The sequence below is a fragment of the Hypomesus nipponensis genome, chromosome 23 (genome assembly GCF_054491055.1).
Source record: "Hypomesus nipponensis isolate SF chromosome 23, ASM5449105v1, whole genome shotgun sequence".
NCBI lineage: Eukaryota > Metazoa > Chordata > Actinopteri > Osmeriformes > Osmeridae > Hypomesus > Hypomesus nipponensis.
The window spans coordinates 21,396,482-21,423,886 of NC_140383.1; the positions used below are offsets into that span (position 1 = coordinate 21,396,482).

Sequence of the window (27,405 nt, forward strand, 5' to 3'; positions counted from 1 at the left end):
ACTATGAGTGGTATGTGAGTAATTTTAATATAATTATCTTAGTATAAACATGGAAAACCATACTATAACGCGTTAAATGTATATGCTATAATTGTACAAAATCAAAATACATTTCCTTATGTCCTGAAACTACGTTACCCAGAATGCGCGGTACTGTCTTTTCTCTTTCCTCGCGGGCTTTGTTTTGATATGGCGGTATGCTTCGAAACACACACTTGTTAACTATCGTTCTTTAAACATGAATTTAAAATACATGGAATTGGATTTGTCAGCTTAACCAAGGTAACTATCGTCTATTTGGTATAACTTATAGTATTGTAAAGACATTCAGGTATCGTTTTTTCACTTGGTAATTAAAAATGCAATGCTACAGTGTGACTAAAGTTGGGCGTTGAGAAATCTGATGTCAAGTCATCAGGTAGTTACACTATTTCTAGCTCAAAAGCTTCAAAAAGTTATATTTAGGCCGGAAACAATAGTTAAGCAATTGTTTATGCTATACGTGATCACGGGACGTACTAAAACCTTAAACTTTGTGTATATGTTGTCATTTTAGCGATAAGTGTGGAGCTAGTAGGTGCATGGGCTGCAGAAGTCCAAGATAGCTGGCTATTTAGTTGAGTTTATGATATGTTGTTGCCACCAACAACAGTCCATTTAAACGGTCGACCCAAAATAATGAGATCTCATACTAACTTTATCCCTAACATTGAAGCCATTAAACTTGTTGCTAAACACTTTCATTACTGTCATGACCTGTCTCTAAAATCTGTCTAATCCGGTTTAGTTCCGAGCCCCATAATGTCCTCTCCAGCTGGGCTCCAGCAGTCCCAGACTAACTTCCTCGCTCAATGGATGCCGAGCAGCTTGCGCGCCGGCGTGATTCTCAACCCGTCCCCGGACCTGGCCGAGTCTCTCCGGTACAGCTCAACCTGGGATTCGCGGGATACGGAGGACTCGTTCACCTCTCATTTCGCTCCGCTCCCGGCCTCCAGAAGCAGCAGCTGCCTTAGTGTCCACGCCATCGACTCAGAACAATCTGTGACGGATTTTAACCATCTGAACCACCGACCACGAGAAAGGATTTCGTCCGACAAACAGGCTTCAGGTCCGCACGGTGCTTCTCTGAGGTTAGCCGGAGAGATGGATAGCATGGATGAGATGATCAACCAGTCTCAGGAGCTACCTTTGACACTCAAACTTGACCAGGTGAGACGTTAGACTGGTCTGTAACTGTCCACAGTTACAGGTAGGCCAACATGGCAGCATAGATCAATCTGCATGTATTGTGTTGCTAATGGCTGACCTGTGCAGCTGTAAGGTGTGATGCCCCTGTGTTGCAGCTGAGGCAGTGGCAGAAGCACATGCAGGAGCAGCTGAAAGCCCAGCAGCTGGAGGAGCTGCTGCATCTGCAGGAGGAGCAGCAAAGGCTGCTGGGCCTGACGCAGGGCGGCAGGGAGGGGCCAGGTACGGCAACACTCCCAGCTACACACACACTCAGCTACACACACACACACACACTCAGCTACACACATTTAACAGACGTGGTAATGCAAGTTCCGTCAGAGGTATACAGGCCACTGTCCGCTCCCAGCGGGAGTCGAACTCACCACCTCTGACTTCCCAAGCGCCACCACTACCAACTACGCCAACGAAAAGCTAGCAATTTGATGACGCGGGTGGCCTGTTGCATACTTGAGGAGTGAGTTTCACCACACCCCGGCTACATTCACCCCTCAAACTCACTCCGGCCGGCTAGCTGATGCTAACCTAGCGATCCGGGTCACGACACCACTGTAACAGACGTGGTCTTGCAAGTTCCGTCAGAGGTATACAGGCATCCGTCCGCTCCCACCGGGAGTCTAACTCACCACCTCTGACTTCCCAAGTGCCACCACTACCAACTACGCCAACGAAAAGCTAGCAATTCGCTGACGCGGGTGGCCTGTTACATACTTGAGGAGTGAGTTTCACCCCACACCGGCTATACACACACACTCAGCTACACACACACATACTCAGCTACACACACACACTCAGCTACACACACACCCTCCCAGATACACACACACACTCACTATACACGTGGGAGGGGGCAGCAGGTATGCTAACACTCTGCACTACACAGCTTCTGTTTCACTGCCTACCTGTAGGCCACAAACACTGAAGTCTGGTGTAGTTATCAGCCACCAGTACTTATGTGATCATTTTAGAATTGTACACTTGTATTTTGTGTCTTTAAATAGTATTTGAATAGCTTGAGCGTGTGTTTATGTGAATGGTTATGCACCACAGACTGCACAGGGAGTCCCAGTTTGACTGAAGCAGACTGGGGTGAGAGCACTCTCCAAACACAAGAGACCCCAGCCCCCAAGAGCCCCTCTCTGAAGGGCCCCTTGGCCCCTGCTAATTGGAGGCAGGAGAACAGCCTTCAGGGAGCACCACAGGACCAGAAGCAAGTAGGGCCGGAAGGATGGCAGGATACACTAGGTGAGACTGGTAGAGGCTATAACAGGATACACGAGGTGAGGGTGGAGGCTGGTAGGGGCTTTACCTGGTATGTCAAAAGACTAAAGGACTGATTGTTTCTCCTGCAGGGACACAGGCATGGAACTATAGAGACCAACAGCAGAGTGTTGATGAGAGCTGTGGGGAGCAGGATGTGCCTGGCCATACTGCCTCCTCCATGAGCGAAGACCTCTCTGTGTGTGAAGTGGACGAGACCGAAGCAGACCCAGAGAACAGGTTACCATCCACACATCCTTCAGGCGATTACTGCAGATTGATGGGTCCGACCTGCTTGTTTACCAGGCGTGTGTTTGTCTTGCGTAGGCCAATCAAACCTGGGATCGGAGGCCACAAGCGAACGTTTGAGGAGCTCCTGGAGGAGCAGCTGAGGCTGGAGGATCAGAAACTGAGGGCCAGTCAGCTGGAGCAGGTCAGCACCACCCTGACCACACCTACACTCACTTCACACACCTGACCACACCTACACTCACCTCAGATAACACACATGACCACACCTACACTGACCTCACACACCTGACCACACCTACACTCACCTCAGATAACACACATGACCATACCTACACTCACCTCAGATAACACACCTGACCACACCTACACTCACCTCAGATAACACACCTGACCACACCTACACTCACCTCAGATAACACACCTGACCACACCTACACTCACCTCAGATAACACACCTGACCACACCTACACTCACCTCAGATAACACACCTGATGCTAAGAATAGCTGAGTATTGCATGCTTCTTCTAGCAGAGCCCAGAGTCAACTGAAGGGATGAGAGCCAATCCAAAAAGAGCTTTCCTGAAGCGAGGGGAGGGCCTCTCCAGGTTCACCAACCAAAACAAAGCCTCCGTACCAAACAGAGGCAGTAAGAAACACCCCAAACCTCAACCCCAGGTCAAGGTGAACGTCCCCCGGAGCTCTGAGTCCAGGACCCTCCAGAAGGCTGGTGCGAACCAGCGGCCCCCAGTACAGAGAAAAACCGCCGTCCTCAACAAGGAGAACCGTCCCAGAATCCCCCTCTCCACTCCCCAGGAGCCCAGGGCCCCCCAGCCAGCTGCAGCCAGGGTCCTGGGTGCTCACCAGAGGCAGAACACAGGCCCCCCTGACACAGCGCAACCCCCTCCCACTAGAAGACTCAGTCAGAGAGTGCCTCTAAAGGAAGCCAGCAACATGAAGCTGATGCAGTCCTCTCAGCTGGTGACTGTAAACAAACCGAGTGAGCCCCTCCCACAGTTGGTAACCAAGCAGCTGGCCCTGAGAGAAAGTACCGGAACACTAGACAAAAGAGCCGTTTCCTCAGCGAAAGACACGGCCGAAGGAAACCCGGCCTCGGTTAGGATTCCGGAAGATTCCTTTGAGCTGTCGTTCCAGGAGAAGTTGCGGCGCTGGGAGTGCGAGCGGCAGACGGAGAGCGTGGAGCTGGGGGAGTTTGAGCTGCTGGAGCAGGCTGCCGAGGAGCTCTCCTTCTCCTCCAACTCCTCCTTCGTCACCAAGGTGCTGCAGCTGGACCGGCAGCAACACAGACACCTGCAGAGCAGCAGGGGGGGCCACCCGCGCAGACTCTCCTCCACGCCCATCAAGTCCCCCAGACCCTCGCCCCCTAAAGGGCCAGAGGGCGGGGAGGGCGAGAGGAGATCCTTTGGATGTGGAGCTCCGGCTGAAACCGGGGAGGATCTTCTGAGGAGCGCCGCCGGAGCTGGTGACGACCATGACGATGAAGATGATGACGAGGACGCAGAAAGCAAGCCAGAAGCGTCCGACATCTCGTTAACCAGCAGCTCGGAATTCGGGGATGAGGTTGTGGCTGGCTCGTCGCACGTGCCTACGTTTCCCAGTAGCCTCTACTTCTCCACGTCCAATCCCCCGTACAACAAGAGGTCGTATCAGGACCAAGGAAGGGTGGAGAGCTCTGGCCTTGGCGGAGAGGAGGAAGGGGACGACCACAGCATGGCCAGCAGCGACCCAGACGACTCCACTCTGCTGGAGGACAAAGAGGACCCCCAGGGTCACCTGGTATTTGATGACGACGACACCTGGAACGACATGGAAGAGACAGGAGGCGCCCATGCCAAGAGCCTGGTTCCTGCGGCAACGGCGAACGACCTTACCTCACCGGAGAGGATGTTGACAAGGAAGGTTGCCATGGTAAAAGGGGTGGTGCCAGATTGGGGTGGAGCAATGGGCACAGCCAATCAGGAGCCAGAGCCTCCCCCCACCTCTCAGCTGATGACCAGGCTGTTTCCCACCCTGAAGCCCAAGGCCCATCCAGCCCCGCCCCCTCCTGTAGAGGCCAGGCCCACAGAGCAGGGAGCAGGTGAGACACACTGGACACCTACACCTTACTCATCACTACACTACAGTGGACCAGTCCTACCTCATACAAGACACTAGATCTCCCGCTCTCAGGGTTGAAGAGCCCTCGTTGAGCAGTTGTGTGTGTGCTTGCACCCCCAGGCCAGCAGGGGCAGCAATCCAGGCAGCTGAGGGAGAGGCTGGTGGAGCTGGAGCTGGAGATCGAGCGCTTTAGGAAGGAGAACACAGCCCTGGCCAAGCTACGGCAGGAGAACGAACAGAGCCAGGAAAGCCTCCGGTAAGTTGCTACTGGATGGTTCTGTCTGGTCATATCTGGTCTCTTCTCGTTTAATCTGATTTCACCTCTACGCTCCATTAGTCTGAGTGTTGATACAGATTGGGTAAAACATTGAATGGCTGATATTACAAAAACTAAAGTTTATTGGCACAGCAACCCACAAGCAATACTCTCCCAAGAAAGAGTAAAACGTGAAATAAAAGACATGGCCTCGTTCCAAATGACCGTCTTAAACGTGTGTTGTGTCTGTGGCCAGGAAGGAGAGGGCTGAGTTTGAGCAGAGGAAGGCAGAGGAGCTCGCCAGGTTTGAGGAGTTCAGGAAGGAGGAGACCAGGAGACTGCAGAAGGAGAGGCAGGTGTTTGAGAAGCACGCCTCTGCGGCCAGGGCCATCCCCGACAAGAAGGAGCGGCAAGAGATCCAGGTAGGACCCATACGGCTTCAGACGCACTCACACACACACACACTCATAATCATACACACTTGTCCCAGACTCGCACACATTGATACCCTCACACACTCTCATTCTCCTACACTTCCACACACTAAAGGCCGGTTTATACTTCTCCGACTCCATTACGGACAGACGCATGCACAGACGAGTGGCACGGATTGGTTGAATTTATACTACTCTGACGACTCTGCGTGCTGAAAGCAATTCACCACCAGAACAGTAGATGGCGCTGCACTGCAATGCCAGCTAGTTTATCGACAATGTCCCGCCCGCCCCTCCAGTCCCTGAAGCAACAGCTGAGCTCCCTGCAGGAGGAGCTGAGGAGGAGGGAGAGCCGCTGGTCCACCACACACAGCCGCCTCCGCCAGCAGGTGGAGGCCCTCGCCACCGACAACGGCGCCCTGAGGGAGGAGGTGCGCACTCTGGAGAGGCTCCGCCTCAGCACCTGGAAGAGCAGCCACGCAGACGCCGACAAGGAGAGGAAGGACAAGCCTGGTTTCTTCGAGAGCAGTGGGACCAAAACGGTGAAATTTGCTGTGAGTCCAGTCCCGTCTCCATCCGGCGTGCCTTAACAAGGCTTGTGTTATTTCCTTGTTGTGTCTGCTGACAGAGTTTGACCTCCCTGGTTGTGTGTTCTGTGTTTAATTCCTCTTGGTTTTGTGTGTGTGTGTGTTCAGAGTCCCCCAGAAAGTATGAGGAGCAGCCCTCCTGAGATCAGCCACACCACTAAGGGGAGCCCTGGAGGCAGCAGCCCTCCCTCTGCAGGTACTCTGGGGCATCTTCATGAATCCACACAGCTCTGTGGATGAACTCCCAACACGTCATGTGTGAGTTTTGATGGTTGTGTGTGCAGGCGGGATCAGAAGCAGTCTCAAGAGGTCCAGCCCTGCTCCATCTCCAGCGGTGTTAGCAGGCCAGGGGGGCAGCCCCGGGGCTGGGAGTAGGAGTGAGGACTCCACCCTCAAACAGGAACACTTTCTCAACCTCTCACCTGTGGGTACCATACACACACACACAACCTCTCATCTGTGGGTACCACACACACACACACACTGTTCGTAATGGCGCTTTATCAATGATGTGGCATATGTCCAGCAGAAGGCCGGAGACCAGCAGACTGAGGAGACCAGCGAGGTGGAGGAGCAGCAGCCCAGCCAGGAGGTCCTTACACACCCTGATGGGAAGGTAAGACGGCTACCAAAGCATTGTGTGTTAAGGAGTTCTGACCAACTCAATCAGCTGGTTTGGGAAATAATCAGGGTGTTTTTAGAAAGGCAGGAGTCCCAGAACATAGACTACCATGTCCAACATCAATTTCGCTAACCTTCGTGTGGGTAGAAGGTTTTTTTCAGCATGTGAACATGGAATGAAAAGGCCTATCTAATCCTGAGCATGGCTGTGTGGGGTCTCCTCCCTGATGGGGGGGTGGGGGGGTGGGGGCGTGTCCTCTCTGACTGGGGGCGTGTCCTCTCTGACTGGGGGCGTGTCCTCTCTGACTGGGGGCGTGTCCTCTCTGACTGGGGGCGTGTCCTCTGTGTCCTCTCTGACTGGGGGCGTGTCCTGTGTCCTCCCAGACGGAGAGGCTGCTGCCCTGTGGAGGGAGGCTCATCCTCTTCCCCAACGGGACCAGGAAGGAGGTGTCTGCAGACGGCCAGACAGCCAAGGTCACTTTCTTCAACGGGGACATCAAGCAGGTGTTGGGCGACCAGCGAGTGGTAAGATATGAACGCTGACCGTGCAAGGTTGACCTTCATGTAAAGTAAGACACTGTCGATCAGAGGGTTTATTCAACCCAGGTATTTTGGATGCATTACTAATCTCCCTTACAATGTCCTGATTAGGTGTATTATTATGCTGAAGCGCAGACCACACACACAACCTATCCAGACGGCATGGAGGTCCTGCAGTTCCCCAACAACCAGACAGGTGAGGCTCCTCTCTGGCCCCAGTCTACACACATCAGATACAACTAGAATGTGCTGCTCGTCTTAGAGGACATACGAGTGCACAATACAAAGACCATGACCACCTCTAGTGTTCATTCTACTTCTTAAGAGGCAGAGCTTGTAACTCTGGACATGTGGGTGAATTGCATGTAAAAACAACACTATTGAAGTCAGACTTTATACAACGTACTCCATGCCGTGATTCAGTCCCTGAATGAGGTTGTTGTCGTCTGCAGAGAAACATTTCAGCGACGGGCGTAAGGAGATCACGTTCCCCGACCAGACCATCAAGAACCTGTTCCCAGACGGCAAGGAGCAGAGCGTGCTGACGGACGGCACAGTCGTACAGGTCAACCCGTAAGTCTCCCAGCATGCAACACATGCTTACGTGTTGGTGCCGCAGCTTTGGTTGGCACTTCTGTTCCCCCCCCCCCCAGTGTCTACACCGTTTCTGCTTTTACATGATCATTGTTAAGTCATTTGTATTCGTTTTCTTTTTGCTGGCCCCCAGGAAGATTAGTTCGTCCCACTTTGGTGACAGCTAATGGGCATCCTTTTAACAATAAACTTGATCAGCATGCTGTGTCTTGATCTTAATCTCCCCTCCTCACCTCCTCTCCCCCCCACCCTCCTTTAGGGATGGCACTAAGGTGATCCAGTTCATTACGGGCCAGAGGGAGGTCCACACGGCGGAGTACAAGCGCAGGGAGTACCCTGACGGCACAGTCAAGACTGTCTTCACAGACGGACGCCAGGAGACTCGCTACCCCACCGGCCGCGTCCGGGCCAAAGATAAAGACGGCAACGTCGTCATGGACAACTAGAAGCCCTGTTGAGCAGACTTCAGGCCAGCCAGGGCCCTGTCGTCCTCTCCTCCTCAGGGAACTGCTCCTCGGTGTGTGATTAGTAGTGTGTCTGACTGGAGTGCTGTGTGTGTGTGTGTGTGTGTGTGAATATCAGTTATTTTATTTGTACAAATGTCTAATACATATTTATTTTCTTAGCTGATTGTACATTTTTTTCGTAAAATAAAAACATCAAATCGTCTGCGGTATACCTTTGTGTTTAGGGTGTTATGTAAGCACAGAGACTAGCAGTTGAACATTCTGGAACAGTTTAATTTCCCTGTACACCTCTGTCCAGTAACAATTAAAGATAACTTAAGATATTTTGAAAATACAACCAATCCTTGGATTAATTTCAGATGCTAACACAGAATATAAATCAACCAAATTTCTCAAATGAAATACTGTTTGCGTCACACAAAACACTGGAATCACAGGCAAAATAACCTCACTGGAAATCTGAAGAACATTCTGGAACTCTGGGAACACAAAAGTTAAAGGATCACATGATGCTGAATGGCATCTACGAGGTACAGCGTAAGCCCCTGTGGCAGTGAAGTTGCTTGGATTCAGTGTGAAAGGTTAGCCACTGACAGTATTATCCACCTCGGCCACCAGTAACATGTTAAGTCTTGGCAGGATTACTGCTTAAACTCACTTGTCTCCCTGGTGAGAGCCAATCACAGCTGCTGTCAGTCGTAGTCAGCCAGGCCTTTGTTCAGCAGGGGAAGGTGCACCAGGGCCCCGGTTTCGTCATACAGGAACACTGACAGCTCTGGCTCCGTGGCCTGGGGGGGGGGGGGGGGGGCAACTGTAACCATGGATACCGGCTCCGTTCATCACTGCTACCATGGGCTCACACCATGGGCACATCACATGTACAAGGTGGATGCAGGTTTGCTTTACACTGTGTGTGTGTGTGTGAGAGAGAGAGAAAGCCAAATGCCAGAATGAACTGTATGAGAGTGTTAGAAAGTCAGACACTGGGAGGGAGCGCAAGACAGGAGCGTCAGAAAGAGTCAGAAAGTGTCAAAAAGAGTCCGGGCGTGCCAGACCGTGACGGAGGCGGTGATGTTGCCGTGCAGCAGGTCGACCATCTCCAGTGCCGCCTTCATGCTCCACTTGGGACTGTAGGACAGGCACTCCAGCTCCCTGCGCACCCTGGGGGGCTGGAACCCCGCCAGGCGCACCTTCAGGGCCTTGCAGGGGAACATCAGCAGGTGGGGGGGGATCTGACGCAGCCTGGGGAGGGGGGGGGGGCACAGACAGGTCAAAGGGACAGGGACACTCGTCTGTACATGTGATACGCCAGTGGTGGGTGTACAGGGGCAGCAGTACTTGTTGATGGGCAGGGTGTCGTCCGAGCCGTAGTCGACGTGACGCACCAGGACCTCCAAGGGGTTCAGGCCAGCGAAGCCCAGCACCTCGGCACGGTAGTACAAGCCATCACTGTACTCCACGAGACACGGCGCCTCTGGGGGAACACGCGCACACACAGTGATCGTCACACAGTGATCGTCGGCCAGCCAATAACAGTCGCAGGTGGTGGTTGCATGCCCAAGTGTAGCTAACAGGTGTTGGTCGCTACCTAGAGGGAAGTCAGTGAGAGGTGCCAGGGTCTCCCTGTGGGCATTGACCGTGTTTAGAGCCTCCTCCAGGGTCTCTCCATCCACCTTCCTAACCCCTTGTTCCAGAGGGGACAGGAACACCTGGACACACACACAGGTTAACCCCTGTGAACGAGGTGAGGAGAACCCCCCCCCCCCCCCCCCCCCCCAGGTGGAAAGTACCTCGTTGGGGGTGCGCAGGTGTTTGATCGTGACCTGGAAGCGCTCCCCCTCCTCAGGCAGCGAGGGGTTGGAGAACCCCCCCAGCACCGTCTCCGTGGCTTCCAGGCCCTGCAAGACCACACCCTTGCTACAGCAGAGGAAATATCTCCCAGCACCACCAGCAGAAGGCAAGCTGGAGCATCACAGTGTGTGAAGTACAGAGAACAGAGTACAGTACGTGGCCTACCTCTGTGTTTATATCCCAGTCCTCCAGGTCTGGGAAACTTTGCTCCACGTGTTCCTACACACACACACACACACACACACGTTCAATTTAACGTCTATGACCTCATGACTTCAGGCTCACACCAGAATTCCTCACACACTCTTACGTGTTTCCATTCATCAGAGCCTTTCATCCAAAGCAGCAGATGACTAGATCATACAGGAAGTACCGCTCATCTGTCAACGTCAGAGCACTCAGAACCACTACACATCTAGACACTGGCACTGACTGTCATCATCACGTGCTATAATGGCTCTATAATAAACTGGGTTGGGTTGTCTACCCTCTAGATCTCAGGAAAAACATCCTGGACTGAAAAGCGTTTATATTTGCTTTTTGAAATTCAAACCGATCTGGGAGACCGATCTGTTCCGGCGGTCAGAGTGCTGAGAACACACTGCTCAGCCCCCAGCTCTGACACACACACCTGAACGTCTGCAGAGGCAGGCTGGTCCAGGGAGGCATGCTGGTGATGCACCATGATCCTGCTCAGGGTCAAGCCCTGCAGAAACACCTGCACCTTCAGGCAGCCCCGGGGGTCCTCAGGCTGGTCCTGACACACACACACACACACGCACACACACACACACACACACACACACACACACACACACACACACACAGAGAGGTCGGAACAGTGTGTGTTTATATCTTATGTGTACTGTACGCTCATGTATGAATGAATGGTTGTGTATGTGGATCCTTTCTGAATGGGGTGTGTGTGTGCTGTCCGATGTGTGCCACGCTACCATGAGCTGCATGTCCACACAGCGGTTGAGGAGCAGCTCCTTCAGAAGAGCCACGGCATCCAACTGCCACACCTTCCCCACCTGGGAGAGAGAGAGGAGGGGCGGGAGAGGGAGAGAGGAGGGGCGGGAGAGGGAGAGAGGAGGGGCGGGAGAGGGAGAGAGAGGAGGGGCGGGAGAGGGAGAGAGAGGAGGGGCGGGAGGGAGAGAGGAAGGGCGGGAGAGGGAGAGAGGAGGGGCGGGAGAGGGAGAGAGGAGGGGCGGGAGAGGGAGAGAGGAGGGGCGGGAGAGGGAGAGAGAAGGGGCGGGAGAGGGAGAGAGAAGGGGCGGGAGAGGGAGAGAGAAGGGGCGGGAGAGGGAGAGAGAGGAGGGGCGGGAGAGGGAGAGAGGGGGGGAGAGAGGAGGGGCGGGAGAGGGAGAGAGGAGGGGCGGGAGAAGGAGAGAGGAGGGGCGGGGGGGAGAGAGGAGGGGCGGGAGAGAGGAGGGGCGGGAGAGGGAGAGAGGAGGGGCGGGAGGGAGAGAGGAGGGGCGGGAGGGAGAGAGGAGGGGCGGGAGGGAGAGAGGAGGGGCGGGAGGGAGAGAGGAGGGGCGGGAGGGAGAGAGGAGGGGCGGGAGAGGGAGAGAGGGGGGGAGAGAGGAGGGGCGGGAGAGGGAGAGAGGAGGGGCGGGAGAGGGAGAGAGGGGGGGCGGGAGAGGGAGAGAGGGGGAGAGAGGAGGGGCGGGAGAGAGAGAGGAGGGGCGGGAGAGGGAGAGAGGAGGGGCGGGAGAGGGAGAGAGGGGGAGAGAGGAGGGCGGGAGAGAGAGAGGAGGGCGGGAGGGAGAGAGGAGGGGCGGGAGAGGGAGAGGGAGAGAGGAGGGGCGGGAGGGAGAGAGGAGGGGCGGGAGGGAGAGAGGAGGGGCGGGAGGGAGAGAGGAGGGGCGGGGGAGGGAGAGAGGAGGGGCGGGAGGGAGAGAGGAGGGGCGGGAGGGAGAGAGGAGGGGCGGGAGAGGGAGAGAGGAGGGGCGGGAGAGGGAGAGAGGAGGGGCGGGAGGGAGAGAGGAGGGGCGGGAGGGAGAGAGGAGGGGCGGGAGGGAGAGAGGAGGGGCGGGAGGGAGAGAGGAGGGGCGGGAGGGAGAGAGGAGGGGCGGGAGGGAGAGAGGAGGGGCGGGAGGGAGAGAGGGAGAGCGGACAGTAGAAGTGAGAGGGAAACTGGTGTGGGTGTGTGGTACTAGCGTGTGTGGTGGTAGCGTGTGTGGTGGTAGCGTGTGTGGTACTAGCCTGTGTGGTACTAGCCTGTGTGGTACTAGCCTGTGTGGTACTAGCCTGTGTGGTACTAGCGTGTGTGGTAGTAGCGTGTGTGGGTACCGGGATGACTCCGTGCAGCTGGCAGGGTACACACAGCTGGGGCACGTCGTCACACAGCAGGGCAGGGTACACATGACACACCGGGATGTTCTCCACCAGACCCTGGTCAACGTAGCGCACCTGCCACCCCAACACACACACACACACACACACAATACAGATCGAGAGACAACTCTCCCCATGTCCTTGTTGAAACAGGCCGGATGCGTGTCTGACCTTGACGTGTCCTCCGATGACCTCCAGCACCTGTCCTCTGTACCAGAGCATGTCGGGGCCCATGACAGCACAGCCCAGCACGCTCTTCCAGGTGTAGGGCTTCTGTCTGGGCAGAGTCTTCATGTGCTGCTGCAGACGCTCACACAGCTGCTCAAACTGGCTTTCTGAGAGGAGGAGGGATGGAGAGAGCAGGAGGGATGGAGAAGGCAGGAAGGATGGAGAGAGGAGGAGGGATGGAGAGAGGAGGAGGGATGGAGAGAGGAGGAGGGATGGAGAAAACAGGAGGGATGGAGAAGGCAGGAAGGAAGGAGAGAGGAGGAGGGATGGAGAGAGGAGGAAGGATGGAGAGAGCAGGAGGGATGGGGAGAGCAGGAGGGATGGAGAGAGGAGGAGGGATGGAGAGAGCAGGAGGGATGGAGAGAGGAGGAGGGATGGAGAGAGGAGGAGGGATGGAGAGAGGAGGAGGGATGGAGAGAGCAGGAGGGATGGAGAGAGGAGGAGGAGGGATGGAGAGAGGAGGAGGGATGGAGAGAGGAGGAGGGATGGAGAGAGCAGGAGGGATGGGGAGAGGAGGAGGAGGGATGGAGAGAGGAGGAGGAGGGATGGAGAGAGGAGGAGGAGGGATGGAGAGAGGAGGAGGAGGGATGGAGAGAGCAGGAGGAGGGATGGAGAAAACAGGAGGGATGGAGAGAGGAGGAGAGAGGGGTGGAGCAAAAGACGGAACGTTGAAGAGTACTGAATACATTTCACACATTTGGCAAGGCAACCTTTTTGGTCAATTGAAAAGTCAGTCAGCATGAAAATTCAAGTTTCAGAGGGAGAAGGTGACAGAGTGAGTGCGTGATGGACAGCGCACCAGCCTGGAGCGTCATGGCGTAGATGATGCCGTCCTCCCCCACTGCAGACACGCTCATCTGGGTGTGTCCACAGAGGGGCAGCACGGGCGGCCGGTACAGCTGGGTCTGGATCTTCTCCCGGGCGGGGGTGGTGCGGGGGGCAGGTCTGGGGGCCGGGGGAGGAGAGCAGGAGAGGTGGGGGGGGCACACGTCGCCCTGCGTCTCCTCAGGAAGCTCCTCTAGCGTGGGCATGGAGGGGGGAGAGGGACCAGGGGGGCTGGGAGGAATGGAAGGAGGGTTTCTAAATGAACAGCTCTTTGCATCCTGTCTGTCTTCTATGAACAAACACATCTTTCCTGATCCTTCAGCTGACCTTTGCACATTCGAAATGGACAGCAAAATGTCAAATGAACTGGTCTCCATGGATTCCCCACTTGGTATAATGCTACTCCTTTGTCTGATGTCCGTATCAGACAGTATTTTGATGCGTGTTGGTCTGTCTGGGACCCACCTTGGTTTTCTATCCTTGAGGGCGAGGCCCTCGCTGACCAGGAAGTCTGCTATGCTGACTTCCTGCCCTGCCCGGTTGGAGCACACCAGACACACAGGCACAGGGCCCTTCTCTGTCTTCTCCTGCAGGAGGGGATGATGGAGGAGGAGAAATGAGGTGGAGGAGTGAGGAAGGAAGAAACAAGAGGGATGAAGAGAGGAGGTAGTGAAACGTTCATCCCTACCTCGTCTACTGTCACCCTTAGTTCGACCCCCCCTCCCTCCCTCCCCAGTGATGTTGCCATGGCAACGTGCTACCTGGATGGTAATGGAGGCCGTGACCCCGGTCAGGTGTTCGGAGATGAAGTCGCAGGCGGTGGCTGTCCAAGAGGAGCGCCCCCCCGCTGGCCTGGGGGGGGCGGGATAGAGAGTGCAAGGTGGAGAAGGAGGGATGGAGAGAGCAGGAGGGATGGATGGAGAGAGCAGGAGGGATGGATGGAGAGAGCAGGAGGGATGGATGGAGAGAAGAGGGAGGGGTGGAGCAAAAGACAGTTAAAGACGTCAGAGTACTGAATACATTTCACACATTTGGCAATGCAACCTTTTTGGTCAATTGAAAGTCAGTCAATGAATTGACTGAGCAACACGTGTGTGTGCGTGTATGTACCTAATGTTGGTGAGGGTGCACTCGAGCGCCAGGGAGCCCTCCAGGTGGGGCAGCAGGGGCCTCAGGTGGGTCACGTGCAGCTTCACCTTGTTCCCAAAGTCACAGCGCAGCACCTGGCACCAGCAGCATGCGGCGACACAGCAGGACCATGATGCTCATCAGTGCTCAGAGCAGAGGTCAGCACAGACCTCCAGCTATTCAGGTCAAATGGTTGATTTATACAACCATCCGTGTATTGGATTGTGTGTATATTTTGTATTGTGCGTGTCATGTATTGTGTGTATTAAGTATTGTGTGTGTGTGTTGCACCTCTGCCATGCTGCTGGAGGGCACAGCGCTGCACAGCTGGGCTCTATCCCACACCCCGTTGATGAAGGCAGCACAGAACATGCCTGCCTGCCACTCCACCTCGCTGGGCTCCGAACGAGCGTACTCCTGCTTCAGCACCTCGTACAGCCTGACACACACACACACACACACACACACCTGACTGAATACATGTACCTGTGTTTGTTCCTCATTTATGTAATCATTAGTCTCTTATACGTGTTACAGTCCATATATCTCCAGCGTCTAGCTCCCTGCATGCATGTCATCTCCAGGGCTCTGCAGGGTTAGGGCTGCAGGGTGAGGGCTGCAGGGTGAGGGCTGTGCCCTGCAGGGGGAGGGCTGCAGGGTGAGGGCTGTGCCCTGCAGGGTGAGGGCTGCAGGGTGAGGGCTGTGCCCTGCAGGGTGAGGGCTGCAGGGTGAGGGCTGCCCTGCAGGGTGAGGGTTGCTGTGTGAGGGCTGACCTCTTCATCTGGCCGTCGCTGCAGGCCAGCTGGACGTGGAAGCTCCCGGGGGAGGACACGTGGGTGACCCTGACCCGCAGGTCCTTCAGGCTGGGCGGCAGCACCAGCCGGGGCTGCAGCTCCTGGGCCCCGTCCCCCGCCCGCTCTGGGGACTCGCTCTCCCTTTCCCCCAGCAGAGCCTCAAAGGGAGGGTCCCACACCACAGCGTCTCCCACGGCAGCCTGGGGGGCACTGGGTCTCGCTCTGGTGGGAAGGGAGGGAAGAATGTGGAGAAGGAAAACACGGACAGACCAAAAATCAGTGAAGAGCTCGGTGTGTGTCCATGGAGTTGTGTCTCCATGGTAATGTGTCACCATAGCGGTGTGTGTCTCCATGGTGATGGGCCAGCCTCTCTCTCACCCCTGGTTGTAGCGGGCCAGCTCCTCGGTGACCAGCAGGTCTGCTATGCAGCTGTTGCCTGACTTGTTGCTCAGGAACAGACGCACCGGCAGAGCCTTGCTCCTGGGAACCACCTCTGAGGACGGGAGCACACACACGCCGTCATAACACACACACACACACACACGCAGTCATACGCACACACACAGCCACTAATGCACCACCACAGTTGCACTCGCACACACGCAGAGTGTAAGTCTTACTGGTGGCTACAGCGGTGACCAGCTTGTGGTTGAGCAGAGTGATGAAGCGCTCAGTGCTGGCCTCGCTCCAGCCCTGCTGCTGCTCCAGAGGAAGCACGTCTGCCAGGCAGCACCTGAGGGCCTGGGGGGGGGGGACAGGGACAGGGACGTTCATCAAAACACGCCTTTGCTTTTTATTTTCATTGACAATCGCTTTTGGAGGGGGGAATGTTTACCCTAGGCGATGGTTGACCAGGCGTGGCATGGGGTATACCAACATTGGGATCAGTAACGGGAAGAGCAGGGCACCACTTTATAAAAAATGGCATTTAAGTGGCGTATGCTTGCTTTTGTGCATACGCAACGCTTCTAGGGAGGGGTGAGAAGTCATGGGTGAGAGGTCAGGGGTGAGAGGTCAGGGGTGGTGCAGGGCAGAGATGGCTCACCATGGCTGGAAGGGCGAAGAACTCATCCTTCATCTTCCTCAGGTGGTTCACAGAAAGGACCTTCTTGTTGCCAAAGTCCACAAAGCTAACCTTCACCTGCCTGCCTCCTGGATGGCCTACACACACACACACACACACCTTATGAAACATTAAAACGCACAATCAAAGCCTAAAACAGTAGAAGAGATCCAGTCCAGCTGGGTCCTGACCTATGACCGTGGCCCGGTACCACGTCTTGTCATCCGACAGAGCCACGCAGGCCTGGTCCAGGTCGGGGCAGTACAGTTCCAGACCCTTCTCCTCCCGGACGCCCTCCAGGGACGCTCCCCCGTAGAACTCCTGCAGCTTGGCCGTCAGGAGCCAGAACTCCATGTTGTCCACCTGGGAGAGGAGCGGAGAGACCGTCAGAGAGAGAGAGAGCGCGAGCCACAGACAGAGAGAGGAGACATACATGTACAGAGGGAGAGACCCGTGGCTCCATACCAGCTGGATGTAGAAGTGGGAGGGGTCGTTGATGTGGGACACCATGGCGTTGAGCTCCAGGAGGGTGGAGGGGTAGATCGGAGGGTAGTACTGCAGCGGCTTGCGGCCACATGGCATCGTGCTGGCGTTCCAAGCCATGGGAGAGTAAAACCTGCACGTGGGCGAAGGAGACAGCGACAGGCAGATGTGGCGGTCAAGAACACCATCTGCAGCAGTTCTTCAGCACTCAGGTTTACTTGATCAGTGTGCGCGCGCACGTGCATCTCTACTATAAAGCTTATACACCATCGGTGTGGGGTTTGTATGCGCGTGTCAGTCATACTGGTGTGTGTTAATTGACTAAATGACAACTGACTGTGTTCCCAATTATTGCTGACGCATTTCAGTTGTGTGTGTCATGTGACTGACTATAAAAGCTGACGCACCTGCACAAAACAAAATACAAATTGAGTGTTCTCAGAACTTGCATCCAGTCTCGGCATGTTATTTGTCCTCCCAAACTTCATATGGAATGAGTCTGTATATCTAGCAGTCAAGCTCTGTTTTACAGTGTGTGTGTGTGTGTGTGAGAACACATCTTTGCTAGCGTCTGAAGGGTGTGTGTACTTGGCCGCGTCCAGGAACACCAGGTACTCCCGGAGGGAGAGGGGCACGTTGCTGCTGCTGCTGCCGCAGTCCGTCGGCACCTTCTTCAGGTCCACCAGCAGGAGGTCCTGGACCTGGGCAAACACGTGCATCTCCACCGCCGACGAACCCACCACGCGACGGAACTCGTCCGTGACCTCCGCGGTCCAGCCCTTCACCTGGACACACACACACGCACGCACGCACGCACGCACGCACTTGTTCACGCGCTGACGGTCAGACCCCCGCTTGGCGTCTGACCAGGTAACGCACACGGTGTTGTGCGTTACCTGGTCTGCAGGGACGATGTCCTTCAGAGAGCACTTGATGGCCTGGGGGGGCCAGCGACGCAGCTCTGACTGGAAGGCCACGTCCACCTTCCTCAGACAGTTGTTCAGCCCACGGATGAACAAGTCGGGGCTCTCCTCATCCCTGAGTGACGTGGAGAGAGAGAGGACATTTCGCGAATGTAGCGCATTGGTGTGTTTTTGCAGGGTTACTGTGTGTGTACCTTGCAGAGTGTGTGTGTGTATGTGTGTGTGTGTACCCCTGCAAGGAGAGGTTCTTGGGGAAGCCATAGTCCTGGTAGTAGACCCTAATGCGGGACAGCTGGGGGGCGGGGCAGCTGGTCACGGCGTCCAGGCAACCACGCTTGAACATCTCTGTCACAACTGCCCGACACCACGCGTCCTCCTTCCACTTGACAAACACCAAAGAGCCTGGACACACACACACACACACACACACACAGGCTCCAATCACATGGAAACACACAGGCATGTGTGTGGATGTGATGAAGGAATACACAGTGCTTGCAGGGGGGGGGTGTAGTCTCAATAGCTCAGCACTAACTAGGGTGCGATTGAGGAATGCACAGAATTTCAACTACATTTGAAATAAATCGAGTTGTTTTAACAAAGATCATGCTGAAAGATGTTTTGTCTTAACTACATTTAAAGATCCTGTAAAGCAAATTCCATGATTTGCTTCTCAGTACATTATACAAGTGGGAAATTAGCTCCTGAAAGCATGTGCAAAGCGCGAAAACTTTGTTGCACTGAAATGTGGAGTTAGAGCATTGAAGTTTCTCCTCAATTTTCAGCTCAGGTTTGTATAGGCGGAGCCAAAACCCAACCGATCTACATCACGCCGATTGATCTACGTCAGATCACAGACGGTTGCATTCTGTTACTCAGCTGGTACGATGCAAAGACAAAAATAATAATACATGAAACACTCAAGAGTCTGCAGGTAGGTCTGATCTGATATCTGCAATTGATTTTAGTGTTGCTGCTGCTAAAGTCGATAAATTCGAGGGGGCGGAGCTTCAGCTCCTTCAGGCGACACGCCCCCCCCCCCCCCAGTCAAGCAGAGAAGACTGCTGATTTTCCCACTATTTCAAAGCCTAGTTTAACATACTTGTTGGTGTTTTTTTCCATTCAAATTTGCATGGGCAATCAACAACACATCCTTCTATGGTGTGATGAACTCATTTTCAATTCCACTTTACAGGATCTTTAAGTTCCCTGTTATACACCAACCCTAAATGTTGCAAATGTCCCGTTTCTTCCTAGTCATTCCAGTAAATTTCCCATGGAAAGTTTCCAACTTTGAAAATCCCCCTGAATATTGCCACCCTACCCCAGACGGCCCGTGTTCCGTACCCGTCTTCAGAACGTCCCTGGAGGTGAACAGGCAGCGCTCCCCTGAGCTCACAGAGTTGATCTTCTTGCTCAGCATCACGGCGCTCTTCTTCTCCGCCACGTGACGCACGTAGAAGTGATTTGGATTTTCCACATGAGTCACCTGGACCCACTCCTGCAGCACTGGACACACACACACACACAATCTCCTAAAACATGGACGTTCACCGTGTCGCCAACTGTCCTACATGCTGTGCACTCCTACTGCAGCTCAACAGGTTGAATCCTCCTGCCTACCTTTCCCTCGATTGGCAGGGATGACGTCCGATGGGATCAGCTTCCTCCACTCGGGCTTCTGTTTATCGCTGGGCTGGGGCAGCACTGGCCCAATCACTGCCAGCATCAAACAACTTTGTCATCTCTTATCCAATCACCAAACAGCTGTCATCTCTTGTTTAATCACCAAACATTACAGTTTGGTAAACTGAGGGCTGTGTCTGCATTGGATAAGTGATTCTACAGAATCACTTATCCAAATCACCAAACAATTATACATCAAATGTAATTTTGTATAAGGATAGAGGTGTGTAAGAAGCCGGGTGACTTTGTAAGAATCGGGGGTGAGGATGGGGGGGCACCCTGGAGAGGGGGCCACCCTGGAGAGGGGGCAGGGGTGCCCCAGCAGTGGCCTCGTTGTGCTGGGTTGGTGAGGACGGGGTTCATCTGAGCTGTGGCTGAATGTCAGTGGTCAGGTGGTTGTGGAGCAGCACTCACCTGGGGATACCTCACGTCCTGCCCTGCGAGCAGCGCCTGCAGGAGGAGAGGGGGAACCACACCTGTTTAACCTCCATCTCCCCCCCTCGCCCCCCAGCCCAACAACCCCCTCAAGTCTCTCCCATCTACCTGGCCCTCTCTCCATCTCTGTTCCACGGTCCTCCTCAATGATCTCCTCTATAATGACGTTCGGCGTGGAGTCGGGGCCGTAGCTCGAGGCGGGGCCCGGAGCAGGCGTGCCGATCCTCAGGCTCTCCTCCTGCTGGGAGCGCATGGGCCCCCTGTGGCTAAGAGACCTGCCCTCCCCTGGGGGGGTGCGGCTGCGCCTGAATGGCTTCCGGTTGCCCCTCTCCTGCAGCTGGGGTCTTGGAGGGGAATGGTCCAGCCTGGAAGGGAGGCAGTACAGCATCAACACCTCAGACCTACAGTACAATACAGTCCACCACAGGAGAGAACGGTAGGCTCAGGCCTCAGGTACATCGCAGTACTCACAACCGGATTTTCCCCAAATTGATCTTCAGACACGTCTTCAGACACTGCATCAGAACATCATGCTGGAGGGCCCAACTAGACCACAAACACAGACACCACAGCTGCATGATGCAAGAACCACCCACACACAGGCTAAAGTCAGAATGTGTTACTACTCACCTCAACCCAGAGCCCTGAGACAGACAGTACATTTCAAAGGACTGAACATCTACTGGAGCCTGCAGGGTCTCCAGCACCTAGACACACACACACACACACACACACACACACAAGTATTTAGATAATTAATCTGTCAATTTTGTATTTCCATAATTGTTTTCAAAATAATGTTATTCCAAATTGGCAATATTAATACAAATAAGACTATCTATCTTTTGCACATGTTGACCTAACCACAACATGCAAAACATATATGCCCATTCTATCGATGGGTTCCCCAACAATTCTCCGTCATGTTTTAAATGTTTTTGTTGAAGACAGCCATAGGTCTGTTTTCAAATGTAGATAGCTTTTTTAAATACACGTTTGTGTGCGAGAAAGAGAGAATACTTATCTGTGTGCGTGAGAGACAGTGTGTGCAGATGTGTGTGTGTGTGTGAGAGAGAAAGAAAGCTTGTGCAGATGTATGTGCATGTGTGGATATGCGTGTGAGTGTGCATGTGTGTCTCAGAGAGTGTGCGTGTGAGAGTGTGCATGTGTGTCTCAGAGAGTGTGTGTGTGTGAGAGTGTGCATGTGTTCCCATACGCTGTCCAGGTGGCAGTAGCTCTCCAGGGAGGGGAACTGATGGACCTGCTTGGCCCTCTGCATGGCTGTCTCCAGGGCGCTCATCCTTTCCTCCACCTTGCCCAGCACACGCCTGCTGAAGGGGAAGTGCTGCTCCATGTGGGTCAGCTCAGACAACAGCGCCACCTTCCTGTGGGGGGTTGACACACATCAGCTCCACCAAGGTCAGAAACACAAGGAACCCAGAGGGTTTATGGGTGAGGCATTCTAAAACATGGAGTAGATGTTAGTGTTACCTGCGATGGAGGATGTTATAGGCCTCGTCCACAGCCTGGTCTAACTCCTTCTGCAGTCTGGCCTTTTCCTTCTTCACCTGCAAACTCAGCCCCTTCACCAAAGTCTGGAGAGCAGATAAGACCCACACACACAGATGTTTCCATGCCAACACAGCCCTCATACAGCGAGCTACTTGCAGACATCCTAGTCACAGCCCTCATACAGCCAGCTGCATGTAGACACAGCCCTCATACAGCCAGCTGCATGTAGACACAGCCCTCATACAGCCAGCTGCATGTAGACACAGCCCTCATACAGCCAGCTGCATGTAGACACAGCCCTCATACAGCCAGCTGCATGTAGACACAGCCCTCATACAGCTAGCTGCATGTAGACACAGCCCTCATACAGCTAGCTGCATGTAGACACAGCCCTCATACAGCTAGCTGCATGTAGACACAGCCCTCATACAGCTAGCTGCATGTAGACACAGCCCTCATACAGCCAGCTGCATGTAGACACAGCCCTCATACAGCCAGCTGCATGTAGACACAGCCCTCATACAGCCAGCTGCATGTAGACACAGCCCTCATACAGCCAGCTGCATGTAGACACAGCCCTCATACAGCCAGCTGCATGTAGACACAGCCCTCATACAGCCAGCTGCATGTAGACACAGCCCTCATACAGCCAGCTGCATGTAGACACAGCCCACATACAGCCAGCTGCATGTAGACACAGCCCTAATACAGCCAGCTGCATGTAGACACAGCCCTCATACAGCTAGCTGCATGTAGACACAGCCCTCATACAGCCAGCTGCATGTAGACACAGCCCTCATACAGCTGGCTTCATGCAGACACTGCCTTCATACAGCTAGCTGCATGCAGACACAGCCCTCAAACAGTTAACTGCATGCAGACACAGCCCTCAAACAGCTAACTGCATGTAGACACAGCCCTTATGCATCTCGCTACATGTAGACACACCCCTTATCAGGGCTTGAAATGAACTTTTATGCTTGGTAGCACTGGTGCTCCCAACTTACCATCAAAAATCTCACTCCAGGCTTTTGATAAAACTTGACAACCCTGTCTTTATGCTATTGTGTAGATGAATGATTGTTAATGTGTTACGTTAACATACCGGACACCTATTCAGCTTGTTGTTCTGTGTGCTATTGTGTAGTTGAATAACTTGCCTTTCCAAATTAAATGTCTGTTCTTGGTCTTGGATTTTGTGAAATACATTTCTAAATAAATGCGACTTATAGTCCAGTGCGACTTATATGTTTTTTTTCCTCTTCATGACACGTTTTTTGACTGATGCGACTTATACTCCGAACAACTTATAGTCCGAAAAACACGGTAATTAGCAAGCGTTTTGTTAAATTAGAACAGGTCGCACCATAACGATTATTTCACTCGCACAAATGCTCCCAAATGTATGTTGCGGTTGACTAAAATGGTCGCAATTTCGAGCCCTGCCTTATACTAGAACTCTGAGAAGAGATGAGGTCACCTGGTGGATGTCCCGCAGCTGGGCCATGTTCTTAGAGGCTTGCAAGAGGGCGTCCTCCATCACCCCCTCTGTAACCTTAGGATCAGACGCCTACACACACACACATCATATGATGAAACCCATTAGACGCAAACGTATTCTGGCTGCAAGCATTGGCTACCCCCCCCTGGGTAACACACCTGTGCAGAGGGAGCCACGTGCGGTACCACTGCGCTGTTCTCCTGGACGGGTGACGAGGGCTTGACTTTGTGTAGCCTCTGTCGGTCAATCTGAGAGCTGACAAGCGAAACACGCTTGTCAACGGCCAAAATAAAGCAATAAACTTCATATGAGTTGTCAATGACACAGACAGCGCTTGAGGACCACCTCACCTCCTCGTCTTGTTCATCTTGGCAGTGTAGATGAGGCCGATGACTCTGCTGTCAACCAGCAGGCCCTCCACCCCCCCCTCTGGGAGAGTGGACTCGACCTGCAACCACACCCAGCATGATTAAACACACTATGGATGCTCTTGAGGTAGGACAGAAATAACCATAAGCTACTGGATATTCAATGGTACATTAATAGTGTCATTGCTGTTTGTTAAAGTTTTGATGGAGCAGCATTACCTTGCAATCGGGACAATGAACGACGTTGTTGAACTCGAGAGAGCGCAAGCAGGCCGCGCAGAAGATGTGCCCGCACAACAGCAATTGGGGCAGGTTACCCACGACATCATCCTCTGGAGAAAAAATATATTAAAATAAATGTTTTACTTCAACGTATAATACAAGTCAGGCCGTTAAAGTACACGAATTATTGAGTCATTGAGACTGGTGAAGCTGAAAGGCTACCACGCGAGAGCCTTGGAGAAAATGTCTGCGTGCTGCCACCTGCACCTGCGCCTCACAACGCAGAAGTCGTTAGCTTGCCAACTTAGCCAAGTGAAAGACGCATTTTATGACATTTTAGTACAAAGTTGCACTTCTCTACTTACTGCATAAAAGTAATTGCAAATAGTGCACTACTACTAATAGTTCTTGTAAACTGCAATCGCTTAACTAGCATGGCCAGCAATTGAACGCTGTAGTCGGCATCCCTTGCGCAGTAGGGGCAACAGGCCAGGTGTTCGGTTTGACGGTTGACAAAGTAAGTTTTTGTTTAGCCTTTGACGGTTCTAAAAGAGAATTCCACAAAATAGAGAGTATTGAACGCGGTAAAAGAGGACTGCAAATATAATTTACCTGGTAAAATATAAGCAATGCCGCATATTTTGCAAAAAACGGAGGTGGAATTGTCCCCTCTGTCAGACATCTTCAGAAATGTTCATCTGTCCTCTAATACAACAAATAATACGCGGTTTTCCCCTCCTACAACTATGTCACGTGATCAATAAATACAATCCAATTCACTATAATGACCACGAAGGAAATACAAGACATTAAAGCAAAATTATTGTGACAGTCACAAGTCCATTTCTAGATAGTTAATTTATGAGGCAATGGCCTAAAATTTGAACCCCAAACTTTATTACAGATTGGGCAAGGCGTGTACAGAGTGCATGTTGTGGATTAATGAACTGTTTGACATTACACCTGCACGTGTCACCAGGTTAGGTTGGATGATTAGACTGAACATTGCCTTGGTCGCATGGTGGCGCTACAGTACTGCATTTCTCATAATTAACCTACTATTGCTGCTACGGTTACGATGATAATAACAGTTTATTAAACTAAAACACGAATGAAAAAATAAAAACATGTTACTCGGTCATCCCACATCCCACCAAGGTTCTTTATTTGAAACATAGCTATTTATTTTATTCCCAAAAATGCGTAACTTGAACAGCCCACATGCATCCACAGATTTGGTTGTTTTACATTTGCCATCCCTCCCTCCCTCCCCCCTCCTCCAACCCTCCTCCCCTTCTCCCCTCCTCTACGGTGAGGCCCATCCTCAGCGGGGATGAAGACAGCTCTTCGATCGGTGCGCAGCTGCCGAGGTCGGTGCCTGAGGACAGCGCGCGCCGCTCAACCGAGCGGGATCATCCAAAGTGACAGGGAGTAGAGAGCCGAGCAGGAAGACGGCAGAGGTGGGTGGGCTAATACACCACGTACACTGCCAAATACAACAACTTTGACCTTCAGTCTCGTCCAAACATTCCTCTCGCCTGAGAGAGTAAATGTGAGAGGTGAGATCCTCAACAGGCTTGACAGAATTTTGCCCAGAGAACAGTGTGAAATACACACGTTGTAACAATAGCTTCCCACCTCTGCTGGAATGTCAAAAGCATTCAACCAAATTGGAACAAGACCACCTTGGTGAAGAGGTTGCGTTGCCCGCAGGTCTGAGGTTCACCTGCTCCCACGTATGAGGTTTAGAAGACCCCCCGAGAGAATGGGTAACACTCACATTCACCCCGGAGGGATTTCACTCACCACTGTACCATGTTCTAGTCTAAAGAGACTAAGAGACTATCTACATCCATGTACAGCTTATGAGAGCAGATTGTCCATCTTTCTGAAACACGAATAGATTGGACACGGGAGTAAGGACGTTAGCAGCACTTGAGGGCATCAGTCTAAAGCATCCTTCTAGAACCTGCAGCAGGTTCTAGAACCAACAGCAGGTTCTAGAACCAACAGCAGGTTCTAGAACCTACTGCACGTTGTGAGTTGTTGAGTCCCTTTCTTCTGTAGCTTACATCGTCACTGTTAGTGGATCTTTTCCCATCTTTAATGCTCACGTAACTGTACCTAAACAGATCAAAGAAATGATATCCATCTAAATGAACATCACGAAAAATTAACAAAATGAAACCTTCAAAGAACAAAGAAAGTTGAGTTCTCGTCCGCATAGGCAGATGGGAAGGGTTTGTTTGTCTGGAGGAGATCAGGGCACTGAAGGAATCTGGCCTATACTGTGTTTACCCTGGCTGGCGGAAGCCAGACCGGCGGTGTAGGGGGGTTAAGGCTGGGGGTGGGGGGTCTGGGTTGGGGGTGTTTACGGTGTGTAATGAACCGAGAGGTAGGCAGGCCATGGGGGGTGGGGGTGACACAGGAAAGCCCCCCATCTTTCCCCCTCAAATGTGGGTCACTATTCCTCCTCGGGGGATACTCCCATGTTCCATACCTCGCCCCACCCCCAAAACAGCTACATCCTACCCCATACACTTACCCCGCCCCCCTCTCTCCTCCCGCTCCCCCCCCCCCCCCCACCCTAATGAAGCTTAATTGAGCTCTGGAGTCTCATCGCTGCAGCCCTGTGCTTAGAGTGAGCGATACCGCCGCTCTCTTCATAGCCCCGACCCCCCTGGATGCATCACCGCTCATCACAGGATGCTGTCCCTGATGAAGGATGATATTCTGTCTGAAGTCTCGAGTTTTGTTTGTTGTTCAGTGCCCCCCCCCAGGTACCCCAGGCAGAGGAGGTGGTAACTGTATTGCATTGCCAGGGTAGTGTACCAACGGCCTCTCCCTCCTGTTCTCTGAAAGGTCATCAGACAGCACAGGCCTGGGCTGCTAAGTGTTTGCCTCCAGGGGGGATTCGGACTCTGCTTGAAAAGAGCAACGGGGTCGAGGTCGGGGAAACCGCTCTTTACCTCTTCCAGCCTCTTTGAGGGATTAGAAAGCCCCTGGCCACAGACACGCAGGGCTGGGCAGTTGGCAGGTTTGTATCGGAGCTCAGTCAAAGCGACATTCCTTCAGATGTTTTTATTGCTCAAAGATGCATTTCAATATTTTGTCCCATGGATTTTTCTTTGTTACAACCATTTCATTGATCCGGTGTTGGATTTAGCTGTTTGCTGTGTAAATGATTTGTTTTGTGTAAATATGATTTTTTTCCTTGCCTGATGAGTGGTGGGTTTAATTTAATCCAGGTCAACTGACACAGACAGGCTGTATTTTGCTTTATTCTCCGATGAAAGAGATGCATCAATGAGCATATTAGATGAAAGGTAGAGGGTATGGGGGTATGATGCATTATCTTCATCATATAATGGATCAAAAATGTGGTTTCTAATCCGATAAAGAAAGCCTTGAATGACCTGGAAGAATTGACTTCCTCCAGACAGATATATGTTTATTTCTGTCGGGGTTGCATGTAAGGCATCAATGGCCCTCATTACTAACAAATGTATAGTTTGGGAAACTAACCCTAAAACCCTTGATCTTTTCCTCTCTCTCTCTCTGTGTCCTGCTCTCACTCTGTCTGTATGTATATGTCTTGATAACCTTTCCCATTCACTCTCACTCACACACAGACACACACACACACACTCACACGCTCACTCACTCACTCACTC

At 53.0% G+C, this 27,405-nt stretch overlaps 2 protein-coding genes and 1 long non-coding RNA gene across 6 annotated transcripts; 2 read left to right on the forward strand and 1 right to left on the reverse strand.

Moving 5' to 3' along the window:
- The first annotated feature begins 150 nt into the window (after positions 1–150).
- cpap (centrosome assembly and centriole elongation protein) lies at positions 151–8,574 on the forward strand. Of its 4 annotated transcripts, none has more exons than XM_084688354.1 (17): positions 151–282; positions 788–1,209; positions 1,344–1,467; positions 2,296–2,490; positions 2,598–2,745; positions 2,833–2,938; positions 3,287–4,853; positions 4,994–5,129; positions 5,386–5,551; positions 5,893–6,117; positions 6,259–6,346; positions 6,435–6,574; positions 6,677–6,766; positions 7,156–7,296; positions 7,423–7,507; positions 7,764–7,884; positions 8,165–8,574. In XM_084688354.1, exons 2-17 carry the CDS (start codon positions 802–804, stop codon positions 8,349–8,351), a joined length of 3,927 nt encoding a protein of 1,308 aa, XP_084544480.1. In that variant the 5' UTR covers positions 151–282; positions 788–801; the 3' UTR covers positions 8,352–8,574. The 4 variants fall into 4 exon arrangements, with proteins under 4 accessions (XP_084544480.1, XP_084544477.1, XP_084544478.1 ...); XM_084688351.1 differs by having other exon boundaries at positions 152–282; positions 5,863–6,117; XM_084688352.1 differs by having other exon boundaries at positions 152–282; positions 5,863–6,117; positions 6,680–6,766.
- On the reverse strand, positions 8,575–24,514 carry rnf17 (ring finger protein 17). The gene is made up of 38 exons (XM_084688350.1): positions 24,344–24,514; positions 23,729–23,841; positions 23,492–23,589; positions 23,300–23,396; positions 23,121–23,210; positions 21,620–21,723; positions 21,345–21,513; positions 20,759–20,835; positions 20,600–20,674; positions 20,237–20,493; positions 20,108–20,143; positions 19,631–19,726; positions 19,355–19,516; positions 18,238–18,409; positions 17,981–18,122; positions 17,673–17,869; positions 17,067–17,217; positions 16,793–16,964; positions 16,584–16,699; positions 16,159–16,279; positions 15,917–16,031; positions 15,518–15,760; positions 15,036–15,183; positions 14,727–14,839; positions 14,378–14,468; positions 14,082–14,203; positions 13,591–13,847; positions 12,735–12,898; positions 12,519–12,638; positions 11,177–11,257; positions 10,855–10,980; positions 10,389–10,442; positions 10,163–10,270; positions 9,961–10,081; positions 9,711–9,846; positions 9,428–9,614; positions 9,031–9,160; positions 8,575–8,851 (listed from the first exon to the last, which is right to left on the reverse strand). The coding sequence occupies exons 1-37, from the start codon at positions 24,411–24,413 to the stop codon at positions 9,065–9,067; spliced, it is 4,797 nt and encodes a 1,598-aa protein (XP_084544476.1). The 5' UTR covers positions 24,414–24,514; the 3' UTR covers positions 8,575–8,851; positions 9,031–9,064.
- LOC146234862 (uncharacterized) lies at positions 23,508–27,405 on the forward strand. Its single transcript, XR_014741583.1, has 3 exons — positions 23,508–23,636; positions 25,060–25,191; positions 26,594–27,405. It is a non-coding gene; the product is annotated as an uncharacterized LOC146234862 (long non-coding RNA).

Bases quoted from the DNA above. Each gene is read 5' to 3' on its own strand.
- cpap (XM_084688351.1), top strand. From the start codon at position 802: ATGTCCTCTCCAGCTGGGCTCCAGCAGTCCCAGACTAACTTCCTCGCT. The intron at 2,746-2,832 runs GTTACCATCCAC...TGTCTTGCGTAG, and splicing joins GAAGCAGACCCAGAGAACAG to GCCAATCAAACCTGGGATCG. The intron at 6,767-7,155 runs GTAAGACGGCTA...GTGTCCTCCCAG, and splicing joins TTACACACCCTGATGGGAAG to ACGGAGAGGCTGCTGCCCTG.
- rnf17 (XM_084688350.1), bottom strand. From the start codon at position 24,413: ATGTCTGACAGAGGGGACAATTCCACCTCCGTTTTTTGCAAAATATGC. The intron at 19,517-19,630 runs GTAGGCAGGAGG...GTGTGTGTCCAG, and splicing joins CCCTGCCAATCGAGGGAAAG to TGCTGCAGGAGTGGGTCCAG. The intron at 16,700-16,792 runs GTCAGGACCCAG...GTGTGTGTGTAG, and splicing joins GTACCGGGCCACGGTCATAG to GCCATCCAGGAGGCAGGCAG.